The 24,404-nt window shown below is 37.3% G+C and overlaps 1 protein-coding gene across 1 annotated transcript in view; it reads right to left on the bottom strand.

Annotated features, from left to right (window-relative positions):
• Nucleotides 1–24,404, bottom strand: part of alk (ALK receptor tyrosine kinase) — a 438,375-nt gene that overhangs the window by 224,033 nt on the left and 189,938 nt on the right. The window contains exon 2 of the mRNA XM_017477116.3: nucleotides 8,902–9,015. Coding sequence (XP_017332605.2) covers nucleotides 8,902–9,015 — 114 coding nt within the window. The remainder of the gene's footprint in view (nucleotides 1–8,901; nucleotides 9,016–24,404) is intronic.

Below are 24,404 nucleotides of genomic sequence, written 5' to 3' on the forward strand. Positions count from 1 at the left end.
ACGTTTGACAATTTTCAAGGCAGCAGACAGCTCAGATAAATGATTCCTCCAGATAAGGACAGAGCAATAGGCAGATAAACCATGAAATTAAAAAGAAAGTCATTTGTAATCATTTCTTCTAAGATTCTTTATCATGTGCCTTGAAAAGCTCCTGTTACTAGCAGGAAGAGGAATATTGCGTTGCAAGAGGTGGAGCTGGAACCAAAAATGACTGACTAATATAAATATTTAAAAACGATGATCCCCATTCCCAGAACTTTAGACTGCTTTCTTAAATTTCGATCTGAAATTGACATAACACCTGAGTCAAGTGACATTTTTGTTAACAAGTTTCTTTTATGCTACTTTCCAGTCTGTCTTTGTATTGTAGTGGTGTATTTCTGATATGTTGATGTCACATAACGGTTATAATGTGACATGGCTTGTCAACTGAGGTGAACTATGAATATTAAAGGTGGCTTAGAGGTTAGCAGGTTTGCCTCACACCTCTGGGGTTGGGGGTTGAAATCCCACCTCTGCCCTTTGTGCAGAATTTGCATGCTCTCCACGTGCTTTGGGAGTTTCCTCCGGTTAATCCGGTTTCCTCCCCCAGTCTAAAACATGTGTTTTAATGTCCATAGTGTGTGAATATCTGTACAATTGTGCCCTGCAATGGGTTGCCACCCCATCTAGGGTGTCCTCCAACTTGTGCCTCGAGTTCCCTGAAATAGGCTCCAGGCTCTCCCACAACCCTGTGTAGGTTAAGCGATACAAAAAATGGATGGATGGATGTACATACATACAGTGACAATCATTAAAATCATCATATTCCCAAAAACAGGTTATGCCCAAGTCTAACCCTTGCTTCAGTTGATATTGATAGCACCTGGATTCTATAGACTTGTACCTAAGAACAGCTGTTTTAATTCCAGGAATATAAGAATACAGTACAGATATGAATATAAGTAGATTCAGATCTATTGATCTGCAAAGAAAGTTTTGGTCTGACAAAAGGGGTGGAGGTGTTTCCGTGGATAATATGCATACTTTTTTTTCAAGGTTTATATCAAAAAGGAGAACAAAAGATCCTTAAAGTTGTACAGTCACATTCAACATGGTTACCTTTATGCTAGCCAGGATTTAATATCTAAATATTTTCAACGCTTTGAATTAAAGCCACTATAGCTACAGTGTCCTCCACTAATATTGGCCCCCTTGGTAAATATGGGCAAAGAAGGCTGTGAAAAATTGTCTTTATTGTTTAACCTTTTGATCTTTTGATCAGGAAATTCACAAAAAATACTCTGCTCTCGTAGATAACAAACAATTGCAAACACAACACAGGTTTATCAAAAAAAAAAAAAAAGATGGATTCAACAATCTTAGAAATGCCTTTTGAAACCATTTCTAATGTTCTGGATTAAATTTTTCCCTAATAAGCTCCTTACTGAATATTTGTCTGATGGCATTAAGTGTTATGTTTAGCATGCCTAGACAGTAATCAAGTAGCTTTAGGGGCAATTACTTACCCGTATATATATATATATATATATATATATATATATATATATATATATATATATATATATATATATATATATAAACAAACATTTGTTTAATTAATCTAATGAGTATTTGAACACTGGGAGAATCTAATTCTCCTCTTCAGTTCGCCCACCTCCTCTCCGGTTTATATATATATATATATATATATATATATATATATATATATATATATATATATATATATATATATACACACATACTGGAGAGGAGGTGGGCGAATTTAGGAGGAGAATTCACCAGCATGGACCTCAAAATTTGAAGGATCTGGAGTTCTGTATGGGGGGACAGTCTCAGATCCCTTTTCATGTATTCTCCAACCTCATCAGGCATTATAAGAGAAGACTCAGAGCTGTTATCTGGCAAACACAGGCAGCACAAAATATTGACTAAAAGGGCACCAATAATTGTTGCATACATACTTAAAGATATTTTAATAAACCTGTATTTGTTTGCAATTGTTTGATATCTGACATGTAATGAGTTATAGGGCGGATTCAAGTGCAGTTAAGAGCTTTATTGGAGAGAGAAAGGCAGATAAATCCAAGTCAAAAAGCAAAACCGTGGTCAAAACAAGCAAAGAGTCAGACGACTGGCAAGCAAGTGTAAACTGGGTTAGGACTGGAATCGAGAAACGCTAAGCTAAAAACAAAATCTGAACCCACTAAACAAAGCACGAGAATCAGCATGTTTAATATAGAACAGATCACAACAGTACTTTGCAAAGACAACAACATCGAAGAAAGACACACGAGGGGTTTAACTACCAAATGAAATCAAGGAGATAACACAGAACAGCTGATTACATTGATGACATGTAAGGTTTGTGCGGTGACAACCAATGACAATACAGGGGTGGAGACAAGACATATAATCCATAACAGAACACACATGTCAAATGCAAACAAAGTCAAAGTCACAAAAAACCCCCCCGAAGCATGCACCGTCAGGTCGTTAATGAGTGCTGAATACAGTGCAAGGGGAACAATGTGACAATATCCATGAGAGTAGAGTATTTTTGTGATTTTTTTTAAACAAAAGATCAAAAGGTTAAACAATAAAGACAGTTTTTCACAGCCTTCTTTGCTCATCTTTACCAAGAGTGCCAATATTAGTGGAGGGCATTGTATTTCCAGGCTTCGGCAGAACTCATTTCCTGATCTCAGTACACAACAACTAGGAAGGTAATTAGACTGCAACAATATCAATGAATACTAATGCACAGTCTAGGGTGGTTTGTGGATATCTTGACATAAGGGTTGTGGCTATAAAGCATTGGGGGGACCTGTAAATGGCACTGGCATGGAGCCTTTATAGGCCATAAATCTGCAAATTCAAAATGGCAAATGATTCCTCCTGCACGTTAAGTTCCTCTCTGATGGGGCCAGATCATTAAGAAAAAAAAACGGGGGAAAAAAAAAAAACACTGAGAGCAGCCAGGATCTAAGACGTTGAGTGGGAATATCCCTGCCAGGGAAGTCTCATCTGTCGCAACTGGCAGCACACTGCTAATAGAAGGAGGTCATCATAAGCCTGAGCTTTTTTTTTTTTTTAACAAGTGCCTCATATTGGCTTTGTAAATATATTTGCGGAATGTTTGCTAAAAATTCATCTCCTATCTCTCTATGATAAATAACTTTCTAAGATTATTGTTGGTTGCACATACGATTGCATTCTGTTGTGACACAAGAACAGTAATTTGGTAGGTTGTAAATAACCACCTCAGAGTGAAACAGGGCACAGCAGGAGTAGACTATTTGCAGATTAATGATATTCCCAATGGTGCAGACATTACATAAATGTAACTAGTAAATCTAAAATGACTCATCCGTTAGAGAGGTGATAAATAATGGTGCTGATTTATAGCAGCCATAGTTGTTAGTTCATTGGTGATGCTGTGCTTGATTTGGCCAAGGCGGTGGTGAAGACCTATAAAGAGAGTCCACTTTGGGTTAATGAACCTATAATGTCAGAGTGACCCCAACCTCGTTTATCATGAGATTGAGCGCTTGGTTACCTCATCGTGTCAGGGGTCGTCTGGAACAAAGCCAGGTGTGGCCGGTTTCTGTCTGGAATACAAATGGCCTTGCTCCTGCTTTGCAATACCAGCCCGGCTCCACCAGGAGAGCAAACAAAAATAATTGCCTTACTGATTTGCATACAAGCTTTGCCACCTCAAACTGAAGTTTGTTACATTTGCACTAATAAAACCAGGTTGCTACATTCCCTGGCCTAGAGTGGCGATGAATATGATTATTTTTGCTACTATGTGTGAAATATTTGTATCTGCGGATTATTTATGTATTCTCCAGATTGCTGGAATAGATGATACAGAGCCCACGCCACAATGTCAAACAGGAGAGGAGGGATGGACAGACGAATGGATGAGTCATGATTGTGCGGTGACAGATACAGAAAATGCAAAATGGTGTGAACAGGCTAAATAAAACAACACATGAAATGCACTCTAGCTGCGGCACAGACAGATATTAATCAGCAAAGCTCCCTTAACCGGGTTTCTCTGGCTTAGGATGGACTTCAGAAGGAAATTCAATCTCGCTCTCAATTTAGTTCAGATGAGGCTGAATTCGAATGCTGTATGTACCAATGGGAGCTCATGAATGGGAAGCACGCTTGTGACAAAAAGCAAGCAGATGAAAAAAGAAATGAGCTCAGTGTGTGTGTGTGTGTGTGTGTGTGTGTGTGTGTGTGTGTGTGTGTGTGTGTGTGTGTCTTCCCTTATGCTTTTACTGCCTCACAGTCTATCATATTTTGACTTGAAACACAGACACTAGAAATTAAATGTCATGACAGGATATAAAAGGTTCGTAAATACAGAATAATGACCTGATATACAATAGTGACGCAGTGGATTTAAAGTGCTGAGTTAACCATACTAATCAAGTATGAGTCAAAATCATTCAAATCACATGAATGATCCGTTTAAAATTTTTTGAGTATAGGAAGACTTTGAGGATCATATAATGTTCAGTATGTTTGTCTTCCATCTTACTCCTAAATGTTTATGCTTCTCCAACCTCCCAATACCTAATGCAAGGCATACTGTTATAGGAAAATAATCACCAATGGGGTGGTGTAATGTGGTCCAACATGAAGTTTCTATGAAACATCTGTGAAACAAGTTCCTCTTATCACTTACATTGTAGTAGCTATCACCAGCCTCTTTTTTCCCCCTCTGTTTTACCAAGAAACTGTAGATACCTCTGTACTGAAGACATTAACATGATGGAGAACTTAAAGTTACAGCTTTACCTCTGACTGTACAAAGTACTGTTAAATGTTAAATAAACATCTCCTCAATGGAAAGTTCATCATATCAACAAGCACGCATCATACACAAGTATCTCTGTAAACTGTTACAAGAGAAATGATAATGTGTTAGAACAAGCATATTAATGTAATATTATATAACGTCTAAGCCGTGCTGTTATCGTAAATTAGTCAATACCTTGTGACCAATCATAAATGAGAATTTGACAGCGTGGTGTAAGTGGTATAAGGCGTAACACACCAACAACCCCAATTACAGAACTTCTGATATATGACTTGAACAGGAAAACTGCTGATGACAAAAGAGGCACCGGACCACCTCTACCTTGTCCTCTTCTCACAAACAGATGCCAGTCTGCGGTTTTCTGGCACACGCACTGCCCATACTCCAGATGGGGCTCAATCAGAGCAGCTCTCCAAACAAGAGTAAGCATTAGTTCTGGTGTCATGGTTGTGTAGGAGGAGATCTGTCTCGATTTGAAGTGTAGAGACTTTGCCCTCCTGCCTGCGGCCCCCAGCCAAGCTCTCCACCACCGCCCATAATAAATGCCAGCGCACAACAGATGCTGAGAGGACACTGGTCATACATCACCATGCCTGAAATGTGGTACACAGCATGCTAGCTACCTTCCTTCTCACAGGTCATCTTTCACATGCATCCATGGTCTTGACAAAATCCATCCAGCAGAATATGAATTCATTTGGACAGAGATTTCGACTAGGGAGAGTAGATTATTGTTAAAACCATATTCATTTCATCTGTTTCTGTCAATCAGATGCTTTTCCTACAGATACAGGTGTTTCACTGGTAATGAAATTCAGAAACAGTGACTTCTGTGTCATTGCTTTCTTAAATAACAGCACAGAGGATATTTTTCTCCTGTACACTCTCCCCCCGGGTATTCGTTTATATCTGACATTGTTTATTTATTTATTTATTTATTTCCATTTACTGACAGTATGATCACCCAAAATGAGCGGATTTTGGTGGATGTGAGGAAACAGCGGGGTCAGCTGTTCCACGTCACACCTTAGTGGCACCATGTCAGAGTGAGTAATGAGAGAAATGATCAGTCATGGTCACACTGACTGGTCGACTGACCGGGCTGGCATAAATCAGAGAGCACGGCATCATCACAGTGACACCAATTACACAGCTTTGAGGGATCACAGACACTCAGGTCCTGGGTTCCCTATGTCAATTGTACTCGAGCCTTTCATATGCAGCTGGGGAACAGGGAAGTGTCACAGTGGTACAGAAAATCTGTAGGCAACCTACTCTCTGACATGAGAACTGATGATTCAAGGACACTTACATACACTGAAATTACTGAGTGACTTTTGCTCATATGGTTTAATTGACTAGGGGCCTGAGGGTCACCAACACACAGCTGCAGGGTCTTCCTGCACCTTATGATAACAAAGTTACTTAATCATATACTCATTAATAGATGGTGACCTTAAGAAAAACTCCACCCTGAAATATTTTTATGATGTGATTAAAGATTCTGGTGCTAATTTGTGCTTGGTGCTTTATAATCTTCTTTATTATCCTTGTGAGAAGTTTAGCATCATTAAGGGACACTGCTAGCACAGTTACAATGGCATAATACAGGTATGACAAGTTCAATGTAATATTAATGAGACGTCCGATGCATAAGTAGTGGAGACACTCCCGAGTAAACACTCCAGAATGCTGGTACTGGAACTGTATTTGGAACTGTATTTGTTTGAGCAACGTTTCCAGATGAGGAGGTGAGGGAGATGGACAGACTAAAGGACTAAAACGCGGCTGCATCATTCACTTTAGGTAGAGATAGAGCAAGGGCTAAATCTCACAGGTGTGGGTAATGTTAGAGACTGTTAAAGTTTCTGAAACACAGCGGAAACGCCAGTGTGGACGAGGATCGTTTTCATTTTAAAACGCCGTTTTAAAACGAAAACACACTAGTGTAAACAGAGCCTAAAATGAGGTCGACTGTGACTGACAGCACATACAAATACAAACATGCCCCATAGTGTACTCCCACCCCCAACACTGATTGGCAGGTTTATGTGCAAGGCATCGCAACTGCAAATGCAAGGGACTTGATATTTCGTTTGAATTTTGGCAGGTTACGTATGCGACCCCGAGGAAGTGACATATCAAACGGGTAATTGCTATTGCTATTTTGATATGACAGGATCATAACTCGTAAGACATGGGAAATGCAACTGCAAATGGACTTTGCATCTCCATTTGAAATTTGGCAGACACTGTATGTTCGTGCAAAGAACAATGCAAGCGGTAATACACGATTTGCATTTTCATTTGCATTCTGTCACAATTTATGCGTCCACAATTAGGAAAATGCAATTGCAAATAGTTTGCAATTGCTTTTGAAATTTGTCTGCAAAATACTTCCATACCACTCAATATGGCTAGTGCAATATGACACAAACCACAGAATCTATGCAAAAACCATCCATCTGACCCCACAAATCATTTGTCTTTTAAAATAAAAATTCTGGAGGGAAATGCTTGCACATAAATCAGATCCATGCAGTGAATCACTGTCTACTCTTGTCAGAATGAACCAAACCAGCATTCACTCTTTGCGATCGCTGCCATCTATTTATGGTGAAAACTCTGGCACTGGTTCATTGGGTACATGAAACATATCAAGCCCATTGCCGCATGACAAGTTACACTTGCTGGCCCAGGAGCTGCAACAAGGAACTAAAAAACATGGATCATGTTTTACAGTAGGATGGAAAACAATAACCGTTCTACCATTCCATACTTCCACTGGTAGACACAAGATTTAATTTGTATTAAGTTAAACTCCGATCACTTTGTTTCTCTAAATGTCGCTTTGCCTGCTTTGTAACTCAGCAGTTTTTACTAAGAATAATTGTGTTACATCATATTGCTGCAGATGTGAGTATAGGGTTAAATATGGCAATTTACGAAAGAATGGAGTGAAAAGGGTATTGTAACTTTAACAACTTTAACAAAAAGGGTATTGTAATTGTAACAATTCATGAAATTCAGAACGATACCTATCTTTCTGAATAATCTCTGGATTAAATGAGCAGAAATGTCAGATTCTCACACACTTCACTGGGCTACTTTATGATGATGAATAGGATTCCAGACATACCAACCTTTACGCATTTGGAGTATGCCTCTATAATCGACCGCTCAGAAGTACGCAAAAGGTGCAGTCTATTTTTTTTTTCACCAAAATGTCAGATAATCCAATTGACAATGAGTGTGGAATGATCGATAGCTTTACAGGTGTTTGAAGTTTCCAATATTAAATTAACTGACCCCCAGGGATGCCACGGAAAATGTTCAGCCGAAAATAATCAAAAATGCACAGAGAGAGGGAAAAAAGGAATAAAGAATGATTAAATAGGCCTAAAATGAACTGTTATGGTACATTTATGATAGTGATAATTACCATTCAAACTCTCCTACACCAATCGGCACAGATGTGCTAAAACAGCGTAGTTAAACCCGTTGTGGTAGAAACAGGAGTGAGCAAATATTCAGAGTTGTATACCACCAGCCACTTTGTCTACTTCATTTAGTTTTCATTTCCTGCACATAAACTTTTCTAGTGTCTTTACACATTATTCATCCTCAGGGTTGGCAAACAGTGATAACATCAGCAGCAAAATGCGTATCAACTGGATAAAAAATGATTTTGTAATAAAAAGCAGTCTATGCTCTATTAATTGTTCAATGTTCAATGCATTGTGAATGTTCAGTATTCAGATGGACGAATTCTCTCCGGCTTTCTATCCTCATGCCTGTCTAATTCTATTTATATCACTCTCTCACCATATTCACCTACAATGCTTTTATATCAGTTAGTCTAATATTCTTGCAAGTGAAAAGCTTGACTTGTATATTGATCAGAGCAACTGCATTCCACACATACCAGCTTGATAAGCTGTAAAACTAAGTGTTCAATAAGAAAGTGCTGCATATATGTGGTGACAGGAAGCTGCTCACATGTCACATCCTATAAAGAGCTTATATTTCTTCTATATTGAAGGTTTTGAAAGCTGATGACTTACCCAAACTCACTGATGTGTCCTCTGGGAAGCCAAGAACGTCCTCTGCTATCCAGGAGAAGTTCCAGTAGCGCAGTGAAGCATCAATATTTCCAGTATTTTTGGCTGATACAGGTCCTGCAAAAGGTAGTGTATGTTGTGATATGGATTTATAAAGTATATTATACCACATGCTCCAGTGTTTCTGGAGATCTACTCCACATGATATGTTAACAGTTTAACACCTTTCAAGCTTTAATTTCAGAGGCCACTTATTTCTACAGGAAGTACCTCAAAGAAAAGTCTGGCCTTTCCAAGAGAGACAGAAAAAGAAGGATAATGCTGGATACAAATAGACACAGCTGACTAAACATACAAATGTAAAAGCTTTTTAAAAGCAATTGGTCAAAGTCAATAATGAATGAACGAAGGGCAAGTACACTATCAACACCATAGAAGATTCTTCAGTTTGTAGTATTGTTGTTTGTAGAGTCTTTCAGTTAAAAAAAAAATAGTTTCAAGTAGAACCAATTTAGAAACCTACAACCATTTATCCTGGCACCTTTTCTTTTTACCTTGCTAGTTTCTTGCCATAGTTTCTCTGCACTCTCAGAAATAAAGCTACCAAACTGTACTTTTCTTTGTGACAGTTGTGGTACCATCAAGGGGCATGTTTGTACTTTTATACTATGTAATATATAACTTTAAAAAAAAAATAATAATAATAAAAAAAATATATATATATAGTTTAAATGGACATTAAGGGCCACTGATATACCTTTAAAGCTTTACTCTAAAGCTAATTGGTGGTACATCACGTGCACCATCCCAAGTAAAAGTTACATACTAGGTACTAAAGATGAAGTATTGATGTTACTAGCCCCAAGACAAAGAAATGTGCAGTCTTGTATCTTGATTTCTGAATTTTGCTCGTCTGATATGACTGTGCAACTACATAGCTAGCTAAATAACTTGCATTGGACTACAAATCAGGTGATTTATCTTTATACCAAGGTCTATGGCCAATTGTCACAACAAATCCAATGTACAGTATTTTCAGGGGTTGCAATTAGGAACAAATAGCTTGAAATAAGCATACCTATCCTATCACTCCTATCAAGAGATAGCTTTTCACTTGGCTACTCATTTGAATCAAGTTAAGCTCAGATCAAAAACTTATTTTGCATCATCAGTGGACTCCTGTTGCTACATCACCTGCTCTCATTAACAATGAATGACTTTTGGTCATTTTGCTGTGGGAACATTTAGTAGGAGGGTATAAGTTCAAGACAGGGATGCAAAATAAATGCAATCACCAAATGCTGTATCAGATTTTAGCATACTATTTTACTATTTTTCTTTCTGCCATCCTGAAGAAGGGAAATCAATGAATGCTGTTTCTAGTGATGCATGTAAACTATAAGCTATACAAATATTTGCCTGTCTCCAATTTCTGTTGCAGTATAAAGTGTTAGATGGAATGGAGCAATTCAAAACGGCATCTGATATGACTGTGTGGCATTTATAAGTTATATTTTATGTCTTTGAAATACTCTACAATGGCTTGAATTGCAAAGTGGTGAAAAGGCATAAAATCTGCCTTGATGCATTAGGTAAATGTTCCCTCAAAGCTTTTCCTGTCTGACATTATTCCTATAAATCTTAACATTCTATAAAATTGCAACTAGACCACAAACCCCATGCCAGACCCTTTTTTTTGTGAGTTTATGGGCATACAGATTTTGTAATTGCATATTTACAAACAGACCTCTTACAGTCTACTAAAGCCCAAACTTTCCCGGTTAATGAGCGTCTTTGCAGATTTGAGTTGCAGTATGTTAATATGGACTGGACTCACACTCAGATCGGTCAGTGTATTAGGGCCTGCCAAGGGTCATTCCCTTTCCTTTTAGAGAGTAATGAACAGAGCGTGTGTGCCAGTACATTGGGGCCTCTGAGGAATTTGGGCTTGCCTAAACCCTTTAATCATTCTAAATGACCATTAAGAGAAGATCAATAGTAAACACAGCTTGACTTTCATAAGTGCCAAGCCAAATGCAGTGTGAAGCCGCTGCACAATGATGCTTTCACCTGCTTCATTTGTCTCTATTCAGCACTCTCAGTTGGCTCCGGGGAGATGTTTCACTAAAAAGCCTTGCATAGGTGTGTAACATTCTGGTGGGAAGCAGCACCACTGTTTTCTAGTGACCACAATTTCCCTAATTTCTCTCATCTCTCATTTTTCTCTCATTTGTTCTGTACAACTGGTTTCCACTCATCACATGGCCGCCCGAGGCTAGATTGGTCTCTATCTGGGAAAAACACACCAACACTCCATCATCTGATCAATGAGGCCCTCGTCAACTCCTTCCTTGTCACCCCATTTCCCCTCAGTGCTCTAATCTCAGGCCTGCTCAGCTGCAGCAACCTTCCTCTGGTTCAAAAACAATGAAATAAATAACCAATATGAAACTCTGTGAGGATGGAAAAGACATGTTTGATGGGACATGATGTAGTGTTTCAATCATGAGCTTTGTTTGGCCGTGTTTCAATGGTCCTATAATAAAGTCATTACCCATGAAGGAGTTGGGGGCATAGAGCTAAGAGCCCTATCAGATGTTCTATCAGATATTAAAATACCTCCAAAATGACAGAAGCATGTGCCAAGAGATGGATATGGCTCTTTGCAAACTATCCAGAAACACAGTCTGCCTATGTCTGAATAAACCAAGTAATTTCAACGTAACGTTTGACATCTGTCAATTTCAGCACAACAGATAGTTGGGTAAATAACACAATCAGCAATTTGAAGATGGTGAAAGGTGCTTTAGTCAGTACCTGGAAATAATGAGCTTTCATAATAGCTGTCATATCCACACCTGAGGAACACCCTAGAAAAAGGTCCCAGTCCTGAAAAGGTGCCAGTTCTGATTACCTGCTACATTCTCACACTGAACCCTTGTTAATCTCTAGTTGGAAGTCTGAGCTTTTTATATCCTTACTAACTTCAGTAAGGAAATTCAAAGGACACATCAGTATGTACAGGGGGAAGTTCTATGTATTCAGAGTCAGCTTATGCAAGCGATTAAGTATTTGCTGGGAAGCCCATTAAGATTATAACAATGTACTGTGTGCATCTCTGAGGTTGCCAGCATTTTTTTTGCCTTCAAATATGACAATTGCATGTTAAACAATTATAAATGAAGTACATTTAAAGAAAGACCAATACAATTAAGTACAAATGGGAGATGGTAAGCAGACTTGCTTCCAGACTCATTATTCGGCAGCTTATAAAATAGCACTTGACCTTGCAAACCCTATTTTTTCATGTAGGATAGAAAATGGAGACAGAAGGATCAGATTACTTTTCCCCCTTGCCAACTGTATCTGCAAAAGACAATTAAAAAGAAATAAATTAAAAGAAAGACTGATGTGATTATGTATAAATGAGAAGATGGCAAACATGGAAATAAACACCTAATAGGAATCTAGTATATTGCAAGTATATTCATTTATGGATAATTCAAAATTGTAATGATCACATTAGTCACTGCAAAATTTGGTTTAATTTAATATTAAGGCTTTTACCCTCATTGTTCAGCAGCTTATAAAATCAGACTTCATGTTTCAGGACTCAAGCCTATTTTCATAGAATGTTGAAGAAGTCTAATGTTTTGTACCAAAGGCAGGAGAAAGTATGAAGTTTAGGCAGAAAGGAGATCTGATGCATGTACTGTTACTGGGAAGACCGAAAAAAATATATATTTAATTTGAAATCATTTACTGACATAGCTAATTGTGTTCATAGTTGAATGTGAGGTAATTCAATTTCAACTTTATTGATGTAAGCTACTATTATTTTTTTTTTGCTTTCAGATCATTCTTTTGAGTTGTCACATTATTACAATAATGACTGTTTTGGATAATTCAATACATTCTACTGTGAAAAAAAGATCAACATAGTAAATGGTCTGCACTTATATAGCGCTTTTTTAACCTTAGCGGTTCCAAACCACTTTACACTGTGTCTCATTCACCCATCAACGGTAGCAGAGCTGTGATGCAAGACACTAACTTGCCATTGGGAGCAACTTGTGGTTCAGTGTCTTGCCCAAGGACACTTTGGCATGTGGAGTCATGTGGGCCAGGAATCGAACCGCCAACCTTTCAATTAGTGGACAACCTGCTCTACCACCTGAGCCACAGCCACCCCTTTTTCTAGCTTATACACAGAACATTATTTTTTTTTTTTAATTAAGGAGAAAACCACAGCATGGATACAAATCCCCTTCCCTGACACAGTTCCTTAACCACCATTCCCCTTGTGGCACAGTTTGCATGTCACTGCAGCTTCCTCCCTTTATATTAATTAAGGTTGGATGTGGATACATACATAAGCCTGTAATAAATTGATTACCTGTCCTTTTTTGGTGGATCATTAAATGCTCGTCTAAGCCAACCAAGAAGGAGGGAGGGGGAAAAAATATCAGCGGCTGAATTAAACTGGCTATAACACAAAGGAGCGCATTGATTTCTGTCAGGCTCAAGAGTCAAGCTGGACCTCTCTAGTATTCTAGCCATGTGCGGTAGATTTCTCTGGGTCCACTGACACACTCATGCACACCTCATTACGGCCTCCCTCTCCCAGATCAGTGCCCTCCTCAAGGTTCTGCACGACTGCAGCCACTGGGGGATCAGCATCCTTATTGATTAGTTTATCTTAAGGTAGACATTGCTCCACATGGTACTAAGTAATCAGACACAGCAACAGAAGACACGGTTAAAGAGAAAGGTAGAGTAATTTATCACGGATATATGATTCAGAAGAAATGGGAAGGTGGAAGGTTAAATATAGCAACGTGATTCTATGTCTAAATGGAGGACTACCAGTACATGTGAGATGCTCGGGTTGTTGACAAGTGTCTAGTTACTTGGGTCATGTTCAAAAAGTGCTACTAGTACTGGTAGTTGGCAAGAAAATGAGCAGAAAATACTCCACTAATTCAGAGGGAATGTTCCTGGTGGTGTGGGACATAGGGCAGTAGAACTGCTTTTGCGTTTTCTCGATTTAAATTGTAGAAGTCATTATCATATTAACTTGCGAAAGCCAGTAGTCAGTATTCAGAATTGGTGACCATGGTGAAAACATATTATTCAGAGTTGGTGATTAAACTGTTTCTGTAAGAAGACTTAAATACGATTTGCACTTTATATGAAAGAATATCTGTGGCTCATCTTATTTAGACCATAAATGTCAAAATTATGTGACTTTTACTCATTATTAAATAAGTACAGGATATAGTATATTATTAAGGACCCAAGGTCCTTACTAAAACATCTCCCTAAACTGCTTTGACTCATCAGTATTCAAGGCTTCACTTAATAAATATTCCTTATAATAAAAAAAAAATGCTGTCATTTGTTTCATGCTTGTATTTTCACACTATCTGTAAAGCTGTGAGCTCTGAGCGATGTTGTTTACTTGCTTTCTGCAATGAACTATAGTTTAATGACAGCTCCTGAAGGTTGTAGCAGCAAATTCAAAATTTGTTTGAAATCAAACCAGATAAAGGTAATTGGCACATCATTCCAGGATTGTTTACATGAAAATGTACCTGAAGCCCTTTTTCATGCCTGATTTTTGAGCCAGTATATTCCACAGGGTTTCTGTCTGCATTAGTTTAGTTTTTTTTGTTTAGTTTTTTCATACTGTCACAAATGTCACTGTTCAGATTTATATAAAGGTCATGGCCATTGCCATCCTTGACCCTTTAATAAGAGCCCTCAGCTATTTTATAACCTCCCTGGATAGACTACAAATTGTACTCAGTTATTGCCATTTTGGTTTTATGTTCAAGGAAATGTCTTAGTGAGAATCCTCTATATATTTATATATTTTGCAACACCGTGATATATTACCATGATATCTTAACAATCAGGTATTGTTCCTGAGATATTAAGGGAATTCTTATTTCTGATTATTAAGAGAAAATGTCTAAAACATCCTCTCACTTTTTCTCTCTCTCTCTCTCTCTCTCTCTCAAAAAACAAAACAAAACGAAAAACAACAACACAGCTTATCATGTTACCAAGAAAGTCATCTGTCCTGAAGGCTTCCAGTGTTGGAAAATGTAAAGTTACAGCTTTACCTCTGCCTGGTACAAAGCTCTGACTCTGGACACTCCTTCTAAATATGTTAAATACAGTAAACACCGCCTCATTGAAGTTTCACTGTATCAACAATTACACCTGTTTTTTTATTTTTTTATCTGTTTATATGGAGTGTCCACCATACATAGAAAAGATAACATATTAGAACAAGCCCAATCCACTAAATCTAGCTGTTGTTGTAAAACTCAATCGACGATGTCTGACCATTCAGAATCAAGTATTCAACAGTGGTGTAGCATAAGTAATTATGAACAAATGCAGTAATTACTGTATGTGCCCTACTAAGTCCATCCATCCATCCATCTTCTACCGCTTACTCACGGGGAACCTGGAGCCTATCCCATGGAGCATCGGGCACAAGGCGTCATCGGGCACAGGGTGCCAGTCTATCGCAGGGCATGATCACATAGACACTCACACACTAATTCATACACTACGGACTATTTGGACATGCCAATCAGCCTAAAATGCATGTCTTTGGACTGGGGGAGGAAACCGGAGTATCCGGAGGAAACCCCCACAGCACAGGGAGAACATGCAAGCTCCGCACACACATGGCCCCGGCGAGACTTGAACCCTGGACATGTGAGGCGAACGTGCTAACCACTGATCCACCATGCGCCCGCCCTATTAAGTCCTTATCTTCAAATATCAGCATCAAGGTTAAGTTTTCCCCAACATAAGTCTCCCCCCCACATTTCTTCTACTATGATTATGAAGAGGTTTGAACCACTTCATAATGGTTTGGTGGTGTTAACTCTCTCACTTGCATTTGTATGTGTGCCAGCTTTTTTCCACAAATCATTCAACATACTATACAATATTCAATAATATAATATTGAATTTAAAGCAATTACATAAAGCAAATGTTGGTCTTATGAGAATACTGGCCTTAAGTAAAGCCTAATGCTCATTCATAGTGATACAAAACTGTTTAATTGAAGTTAGTCACGGTGATCTAGAAGATTACCTTCTGTAGCCTCAATGTTTCATAGTATATCGCTTATTAAAAATAATTTATAGCAAAAGCCATCTTCCAAGATCTACTGTTTTATGAACAGTACTTCTTCATGAACATGATTTTCTAACACAAGTTATCATGAAAAGTGTCTGAAGTATCACTTGACTCAGACATTATGCCACCTTGACATCAGAATGGAAGGAATAAATCAGTCTTCATGGCATCTTCTTAGTCTCTTTTTTTTTTAAAGTGACTGCTTTGTAGAAGTTAGAAGGTCTGCGAGTGGGTGTATGATTGTGGAATGCACCCCATCCTGGGTGTCCCATGCCTTGTTCCCCGAGTCTAAAATACAACAAAAGGTGCGCACATATAGTGCACCCTAATTGGGCTCAGGTGCAGGACAACAAAAATAACAAAAATAAGAAGAATGATGTCCGGACACTGAATTTACAGCTCCAAACAACTTTTTATTGAAAGAGTAATATTTCGACCATCAGGTCTTCAGGCACAATACCTTTTTTTGTGAAACATTGCGCTTTCAATAGAAAATAGTTTGGAGCTGTAAATTCAGTGTGTGGACATCATGCTTCTTTGAGTCCCCTTGGATAGACTTCAGGCTCCACTGCGACCCTGTTTAGGATAAGGTGGTACAGAAAATGGTGGATGGGTGGAATTTCATAGCACTCGTTTCAAACAAAGTCATAATAAATACTATAAATTAGGGATAAGTGATATGACTATATACTATTGATATTGTGATAAATTATTATTTTCTCATATATCAGATGCTTTTCTGAGATATTGTGGAAGTTGTGGAAGTTATTTTTACAATATTCTTTTTTTATATAGATTTTCTTTTTTAAAAAATATGTATTTAATATTTAATATTATTCAATAAATAATGCAATTTTTATATAAAAATAACTGCTGTTTTTGTAGACATTAAATAAAGTATCATCAAACAATTTTTTAAAACTATTTTGTTGGCAGAAAACATATATTGTGATATACTTAACCTATATATTGTCATATCATGTATCATAGAAATGTCCTAAACATTGCAGTCATAATATAACATTGTCATCATATCACCCACCACTACTATGAATATCCAAAGCTGCATTCAGGCTGTCTGATTTTTAACGAGGTTGTAATTGTGAGACTCTGTAACAACCTCAGTCGTTACAGAGCGTAAGGACAGACATATAATTTTCTCCTCATGGCTCATTTCATCATGGTTGCTGCTTTTTTGGCATGATGATTTTGCAAAGCAACAAGCTATCGATCTTCCAGCTGTGTGTTATTTCTGTGCACCTAGCACATCCTTTATCTCATCTGGATGTGCTGAAAGTCATTGTGATAATAGAATTTGTGAAATTGAAGTCAGAATAATGTTCTTGCTGAGCTACGTCCATTTCCATATGCTTTTCATTTTTGTGAGAACTCGGTAGTTGCATCTTAATGGAGAAAGAAATCATTGGTTAAAAATCATTATATCCCATGGGTCTGACTTGACCTTTAACATATTGTTTTATAGAGAGTACTGCCTCTGACTTGAACTATTCATTCATCAATTAAGCAACTTTTTTTCTCCACTGGGAGTTCAGACAGAGCTTGCAACTGTCAAAGATTAGGAGAACTTTAAATAAGATATATTTGTTTTCTATTGAATTGTCCAGGTTATTGACTAGGTGCAGAGTGAATTAATCTTAACTCTAAGTATTTCTTAAGAGTCTATACAGGGGTTGCAGAAATGACTCTAGTAGTTCAATAGCAAAGTAAAGCACAAACAGAACTCTAATTTCCCCTGAGGGTATATTCTTAAAACACTGTGTTCAGAGTTGTAGTGTATACACCCGTTCATCATTGTCAGCTGTCAAATGTGTCAGATGGCCCAGACGTATAAAAAGTACGTGTACAGTATCGGGGTTGAAATTAGCTTACAAGCACTGACCTCCAAGGCGGTATGGATAGTTTCAAAAGTTTAATGATAGTCATTATTAGCAGAAGTTATATATTTATCCTCTAGTTTCTCTTATCGGCTGTTATTTTGTCTCTTTTATCCCTCCTTTACCAATTTTTTTACATTAAAATTGATATTAAAAAGAGCTTTTTCCAGAGCTTTTTGTGGGTTTTTTTTTTCTATTCCCTTTGATCTTTCTTCCATTACTCCATTACTATGTTTGAAGTTTGATTTTATGTTTGTCTTCTGTTCTGTTGTTTTAATGTTTAGGTCATTGGTCAGATTTGTTCACTGGTTGCAGGTTGTGATGGAGCTAGAGACCCAAGTAGGGTTGCCAAGGTCATGGTTTTTGCATCAAATTGGGGCTAGTTTTGGAACAAGGTTGCACGTAGAAAAACCATGTCCATGGGTGTTGCTTTAAAACTAGTTACACAGTGGCCAAGATCTAACTTTATAGCAAATAACTGTATCACTTTCAGCAAACATAGGCTATAGCAAACAAAGCGAAAGTGTAAATCCAAACAGACTATTGTTGTAATAAGAATAATAGAGATATTACCAGGATTCAGGTCAGAATGCTTTTTTGTATAGGTGGACTAGCTATGCTATCATGTCAAGGACACGCATTCAAGGACATCAAGAGGTCAGTGTGTTTTCAAGTAAACTGAGTAAAACTATTACTTGTGTTTTTTTTTGTTTTTTTTCCCCACTGAACTGAAGCTATATTGTATCTGTTTAATCACACACCACTAAAATTGTTGAGATAGATATAAACGGAGGTCAGAGCCAGCTCCAAATGGGTGGGTCAGCTCCAAATGGGTGGGACTTTAGTGCCAAATGGGCTGCACAAACCTCCAGAGGACTTTGATTGGGTACTGTAGTGTCTGTCACGCAAATTAAGCTGTCGTTTTTTTTTTTTGTCCCAGAGGCATTACGGTGGCTTGACAGCGTTAAACGGGTAAACTTGCAGTTTTTCAATTTTAAATGCTGACACACTGAATTCCCAGATTATGTTGAATCAACAAAATGAAGTGTATTTCATTTGTTAAATTCCTTTTTTTAATCTGTTTTAAAATGTGCTTTCTGTGTATCCACCAGGTTACGCTAGTAAGGGAAGACGAGGCGAGCTCCAGGGCATTATACCCAGGATTTAGCAGTTTGACATGCATGCAATCCAACTGTGCTAATGAGTAATGTAATTGTATATGCAGAGAAAATGCATGGCACCTTGTAACTATGGACTTTAAATATATGTACAATTTTATTGTGAAGGAATAGTTCACGTAAAAAAGAAATTGTTGGTTATAATGTTATACATTCACCTCCATTGAGGTGCAGTTGTATCTCATTTTAAGTTTGTTTCCATATTGATACTGTTGAATTTTAAAATTAATATTTAATATTAGACAATTATTATATAAACTTCAATCTTCAAATAGAATGGCATTGGACATGTATACAATAACAACAAAGCTGCAAGAAATTAAATTAAATCTACAAGAAAAAGTGTTAATATTAATTTAAAATCTTAAATTTTTTATTTTTAATGTTTTTCACTAGTGTCATTACTTCCTGTCATCATTAATCACCATGCACCTCAATGCAATTGGGGATTTCCGCATACTTGCCATCAACGACAAAGCTGTAAGTAATTAAATAAAAGTACAAGAAAAAATGTTGATATTTAGCTTTAAATCTGTGTTTTTGTCATCATTTATCACCGTGCACCTTTGCACTATGCCCGATTGGGGATTTTGGTAAAACTTGTTATCATTGAACTCCCACCTACTTGTGGCGTAAGTACCTCCCACTTGGAGGTCTCCAGGCCGCAGCAATACATACTTGAAATTGTTTGGTCTAGTTTCAGGTGTTTTATGTGGTCTTGGAAATTTACTTGGGCTGGATATTTTGCTGAGACCTGACAACTTTGGACCCAAGCTTGAGCAGTGGACTTCTCTTGGCCTTAACCTTCCACTGGCCATGGATAGAGTGGAGTGATCTTATCATTTTGAGCAGTCTCACGGCTGCACAATCCTCTGTACCATGATGTGCCTGTGCTTCCATTATGTCGCGCTGGTGCAGCTTTGCGGCTCGGTGGATCTCCATGGCATTTGGAGCAGTGGTGCACAATGATACTGTGCAAATGTATGCTATAGAAATTCGATTGTTTGTTTGTTTTATCATTATTTTGTGTTTCTTTTCCTAAAATAGCAAAGTGACCTTTTTGTTTTGAGAAAGGTGCTATATAAATTACATTTATTATTCCTTTTCTTTACATTCACGAAGTAGTAGATGGGTGGATCTTTATGCATCCAAATATTTTGTCTCATACAGATGTATGTCTAAGTTTTATAACCAAAGTACAAGCATTCTTTTCATGAAAATGTTCTGTTGTTTCCACTTCAAAGCCAGAACTGTGGAAACTGGGTCACAATCTGCTGCTGGTACCCAGTGTGCCATACATTGCGCCCTGGTCCTGAACTCATTCTCAATTAATATCGGATAATGGTAATGAGATATGAAAAGAAGCATATTGAAATCAATCAACATCACCATATCTGAACCAATCTGAATAATTGGATGGCACCTGACAGCAGTTCCAATACATCTTTTGTTACTGTGTTAAACAGTCTAAATGGGTATGCATGCCTTATCAGCACAAGCAGGTGTTCATCTCCAGAATGCCTCTGTTGAAAAAGTCACAAGCCTGCTGTAGATCAGAATGGGTAATGAACCAATCTTTTTTTTTATATCATTGCTGATGAGTGGAAAAGTGGCAGAAATTTTGTGAAAGCTAACCACGGTCCTCATTTAATTTCACAGAACATCTGTCTCACTGTTCCACTTCAGTAGACTATCTAACAGGAGTTGAAGAAAGTCCCACTAGAGCAGAGCACATCAAGCAGTCTGTCTGTTCTTTTACTTACTCAACAGGTCCCATAGCTTATTGATACCCTATTAGCTTTAATCAGGACCTATAATGATGCTTGCAACAATAGCAGCATCAACACATGGGAAAGTAGTGAAGATTGTTTAAGGGTGCAGTAGAAATATAAGTAGATTAAAGTGAAGAAAGAAACATAATTGCTGAAATGCTATGCCTGAGAAAGCAGCCAGCCACCATGTGTTACTGCTGTGGGCAAAAAAATCATGTGAAAATGTGATGAAGCAAATAATTAAAAAAATAGTGAAAGTAAAACCTGGACGTGCTTTTTCTAAAATGGAAAAAACCTGTTGCTGTTTCCTCCTGGACACATAGGACATCATTATAGAGCGTAAAACCTAGCATGTAAATGTTGACATCATGAATCAGGTTGTTTATGCTTTGACACATTACATTACCTGGTGCTGGTTTTGTCACCACACCCAAGTCAATTATTTTCCTATAACAAGCACAGTGCTTTATACCAAGTGTTGTTTCTTATACCACATAAATTTGCCAAGGATTACAGCTGAATATGTATTAAAGAATGCTGTCATACATTTTATTTGTTTATAGTTATGTTTAATGTTGTGGAACATCTGTGAAATAACTTCCTCTTATAACTTACGTTAAATCAGCTATAAATGATTCCCTCACCAACCAACCAAGACAAAATAACACATCTTGTCATGTTACTCAGAAACCGCAAAGCCTTCCATCCTGAAGACTTGAAGACTTTCCCCCTGTAGGAAAATGTAATAGTGGTGTACAACACACTGACACTAGAGATTCCTTCAAAAAATGCTAAATAAACACATATCTCTTTTTTTCCAGAGGCCAAGAAATGGAATTTCTGCTTGTTTTGGGGGTGCCTGTGTTTAGCATTGAATTTATTTGTGATGTCACACTCCACAGTAGTGTTTAATGGCTCATATGCAAGTAGACACTTTAAAGCTTTATGAATTTGCAATTTCATAAGTATATCGTTTTTTAACCTCGCCGATTAAGTTTAAGTATTATCATTTTATTATAGCAGTTGTATATAGTGTTTTACTATAAAAAATGCTTGAGTTGTGCGGTCCATTTTATCTCTGTGCCAGTGTTATTGTGGAGAGGTGTGAATTGTTTGCCCAGCAGGAGGCTCATAACACTCCCTTTTCGGATCGCCCTGCTCACCAGCAGCTAAACATAGAGTCACGATACTCTACACACAGAAACCCTACGGTGTCCCAACTAATCTTATAACAGACTTGGGGCAATAAAATAATTCATTTGTTTATACTCATTGAAAATATCTGATAAATCGATTATGCCATTGTGCTTCTAGAAAGGGTCAGTCAATAAATAAACAATAAATAAATAAATAATCTCCTCACAGACTGTACTAGGTCAACGATTGAACTCATTTTAAAAATTGTTTGTGTTTCTATATAAACGATAATCTATTAGAAAAAGCATATTAATATAGACTTTGCCACTGTACTGTTATGGAAAACAAACAACACCTTCTGGCCAGGTACAATTCAACAGTACTGTGATATAAGATTAAATTAAGGGGTTGACCTTTTTTCTTAAATGTGTCAGAGAGGTTTATGATTAGTTATATATTTGGATTTCAAAGCAAACACATAACTATACAAAATTCTTCTTCTTCTACTTCTTCTTCTTAATAATATTTTATTATTATTATTATTATTTACTGTGTTCATTTCATTCATTCATTCATTCAATCACTCATTCATGTATCTAAATGGGTGGGCACTCTGCACCACTCTCACTGAAATAAAGCAGTATTAGTTATTTTTTGCATGTACAGTAGTGCTTGAAAGTTTGTGAACCCTTTAGAATTTTCTATGTTTCTGCATAAATATGAACTAAAACACCATCAGATTTTCACACAAGTCCTCAAAGGAGATAATGAGAACTCAATTAAACAAATGACACAAAAGATTATACATGGTCATTTATTTATTGAGGAAAATGTTCCGATATTACATACATGTGATTTTTACAATTTATACAGAAATCCAGAAAATTCTAAAGGGTTCACAGACTTTCAAACACCACTGCATACAAAGTTAAGCTGTAACAGTATTATAGGTCTAACTGATGAGTCTACAGATATCTTGACTAGACCTGCTCAGTTTTTGCTCCTTTTTTGTCTCAATGTGTTGCCACTGTGTCTATATTCCAGATTTTAATGCACCCAAACACAGCAATAGTTTTAGTTTTTTTTTGTTGTTTTTTTTTTAAATCAGCAAATTGCACTTAATATGTGGTAAGTACATCTGTATGACTATGAACACTGTCTGACTCTGGGTTTGTGTGTCTGGGTATTCATAGTAGGTGAAATCACACTCAAATTTACCTCTTACTCATCTGATGGATGAATGATGACAATAATGATGGTGATGGTGATGATGGTGATGATGATGCACATCAGCTTCCCGCTAAATGCTCTGAGAGACACCTACAAATGAGAGAAATCATTACTGAGAATTTTTAATAACCCAGGTCATCATTTTTAACCTCCAGCAGTGTCTCACAGCACAGCCGGTGTCAGCAGTGGGCAGGAATGTGGGGATGATGAAAGTAGACTCATGTTTCACTGCCTCATTGACAGGAAGAGGCAGGCAGTAAAGTGCGTGAAGTTATGAGTTACGGTTATACAGTAGGAGGGAGTTTAACCTCTTGTGACTAACACCCCATAAACAGTAGAATGCTGTAGATGGTTCTGTTCATACTTCAAGGCAAAGCCTAGATCATTTACAGGGGATATACTATAAAAATGAATTGAGGAAGGAAACAGCAACAGGATATTTTATAGATTTTATGATTGAGTGCACTTGGCAGTCATAAAGTCATTTCTTATTTAAATGCAAATTAGTAATGGTGGAAATGTTTAAATACTGATCTGAACATTGCAGAATATCAATTAGAAAATATTTGCTGTCCTATGTAATACAGGCATATATATATATATATATATATATATATATATATATATATATATATATATATATATATATACTCTTAGCAAAAAAAAGAAACATCCCTTTTTCAGGAGACTTTATTTTAAAGAGAATTCTGTAAAATCCAAATAATCTTTACAGATCTTTATTAGAAAGGGTTAAAACAATGTTTTTCATGCAGCCATAAACAATTATTGCACATACACTTATTGAACACCTTAAGACACGAACAATTTACAGGCGGTAGGCAATTAAGGTCACAGTTACAATAACTTAGGACACTAAAGAGACATTTCTACTGACTCTGAAAAACACCAGAATAATGATGTCTAGGGTTCCTGCTCACCTGCATGAACATGCCATAGGCCTGCTGCAGGGAGGCATGAGGACTGCAGATGTGGCCAGAGCAATAAACTGCAATGTCTGTAATGTAAGACACCTAAGAAAGTGCTACAGGGAGACAGGAAGGACAGCTGATCATCCTTGCAGTGGAAAATTACATGTAAGTGTGTTTCCCTAGACGTGATCAAGAACTTG

Source organism: Ictalurus punctatus, chromosome 9 (assembly GCF_001660625.3).
Source record: "Ictalurus punctatus breed USDA103 chromosome 9, Coco_2.0, whole genome shotgun sequence".
Classification (NCBI taxonomy): Eukaryota; Metazoa; Chordata; class Actinopteri; order Siluriformes; family Ictaluridae; genus Ictalurus; species Ictalurus punctatus.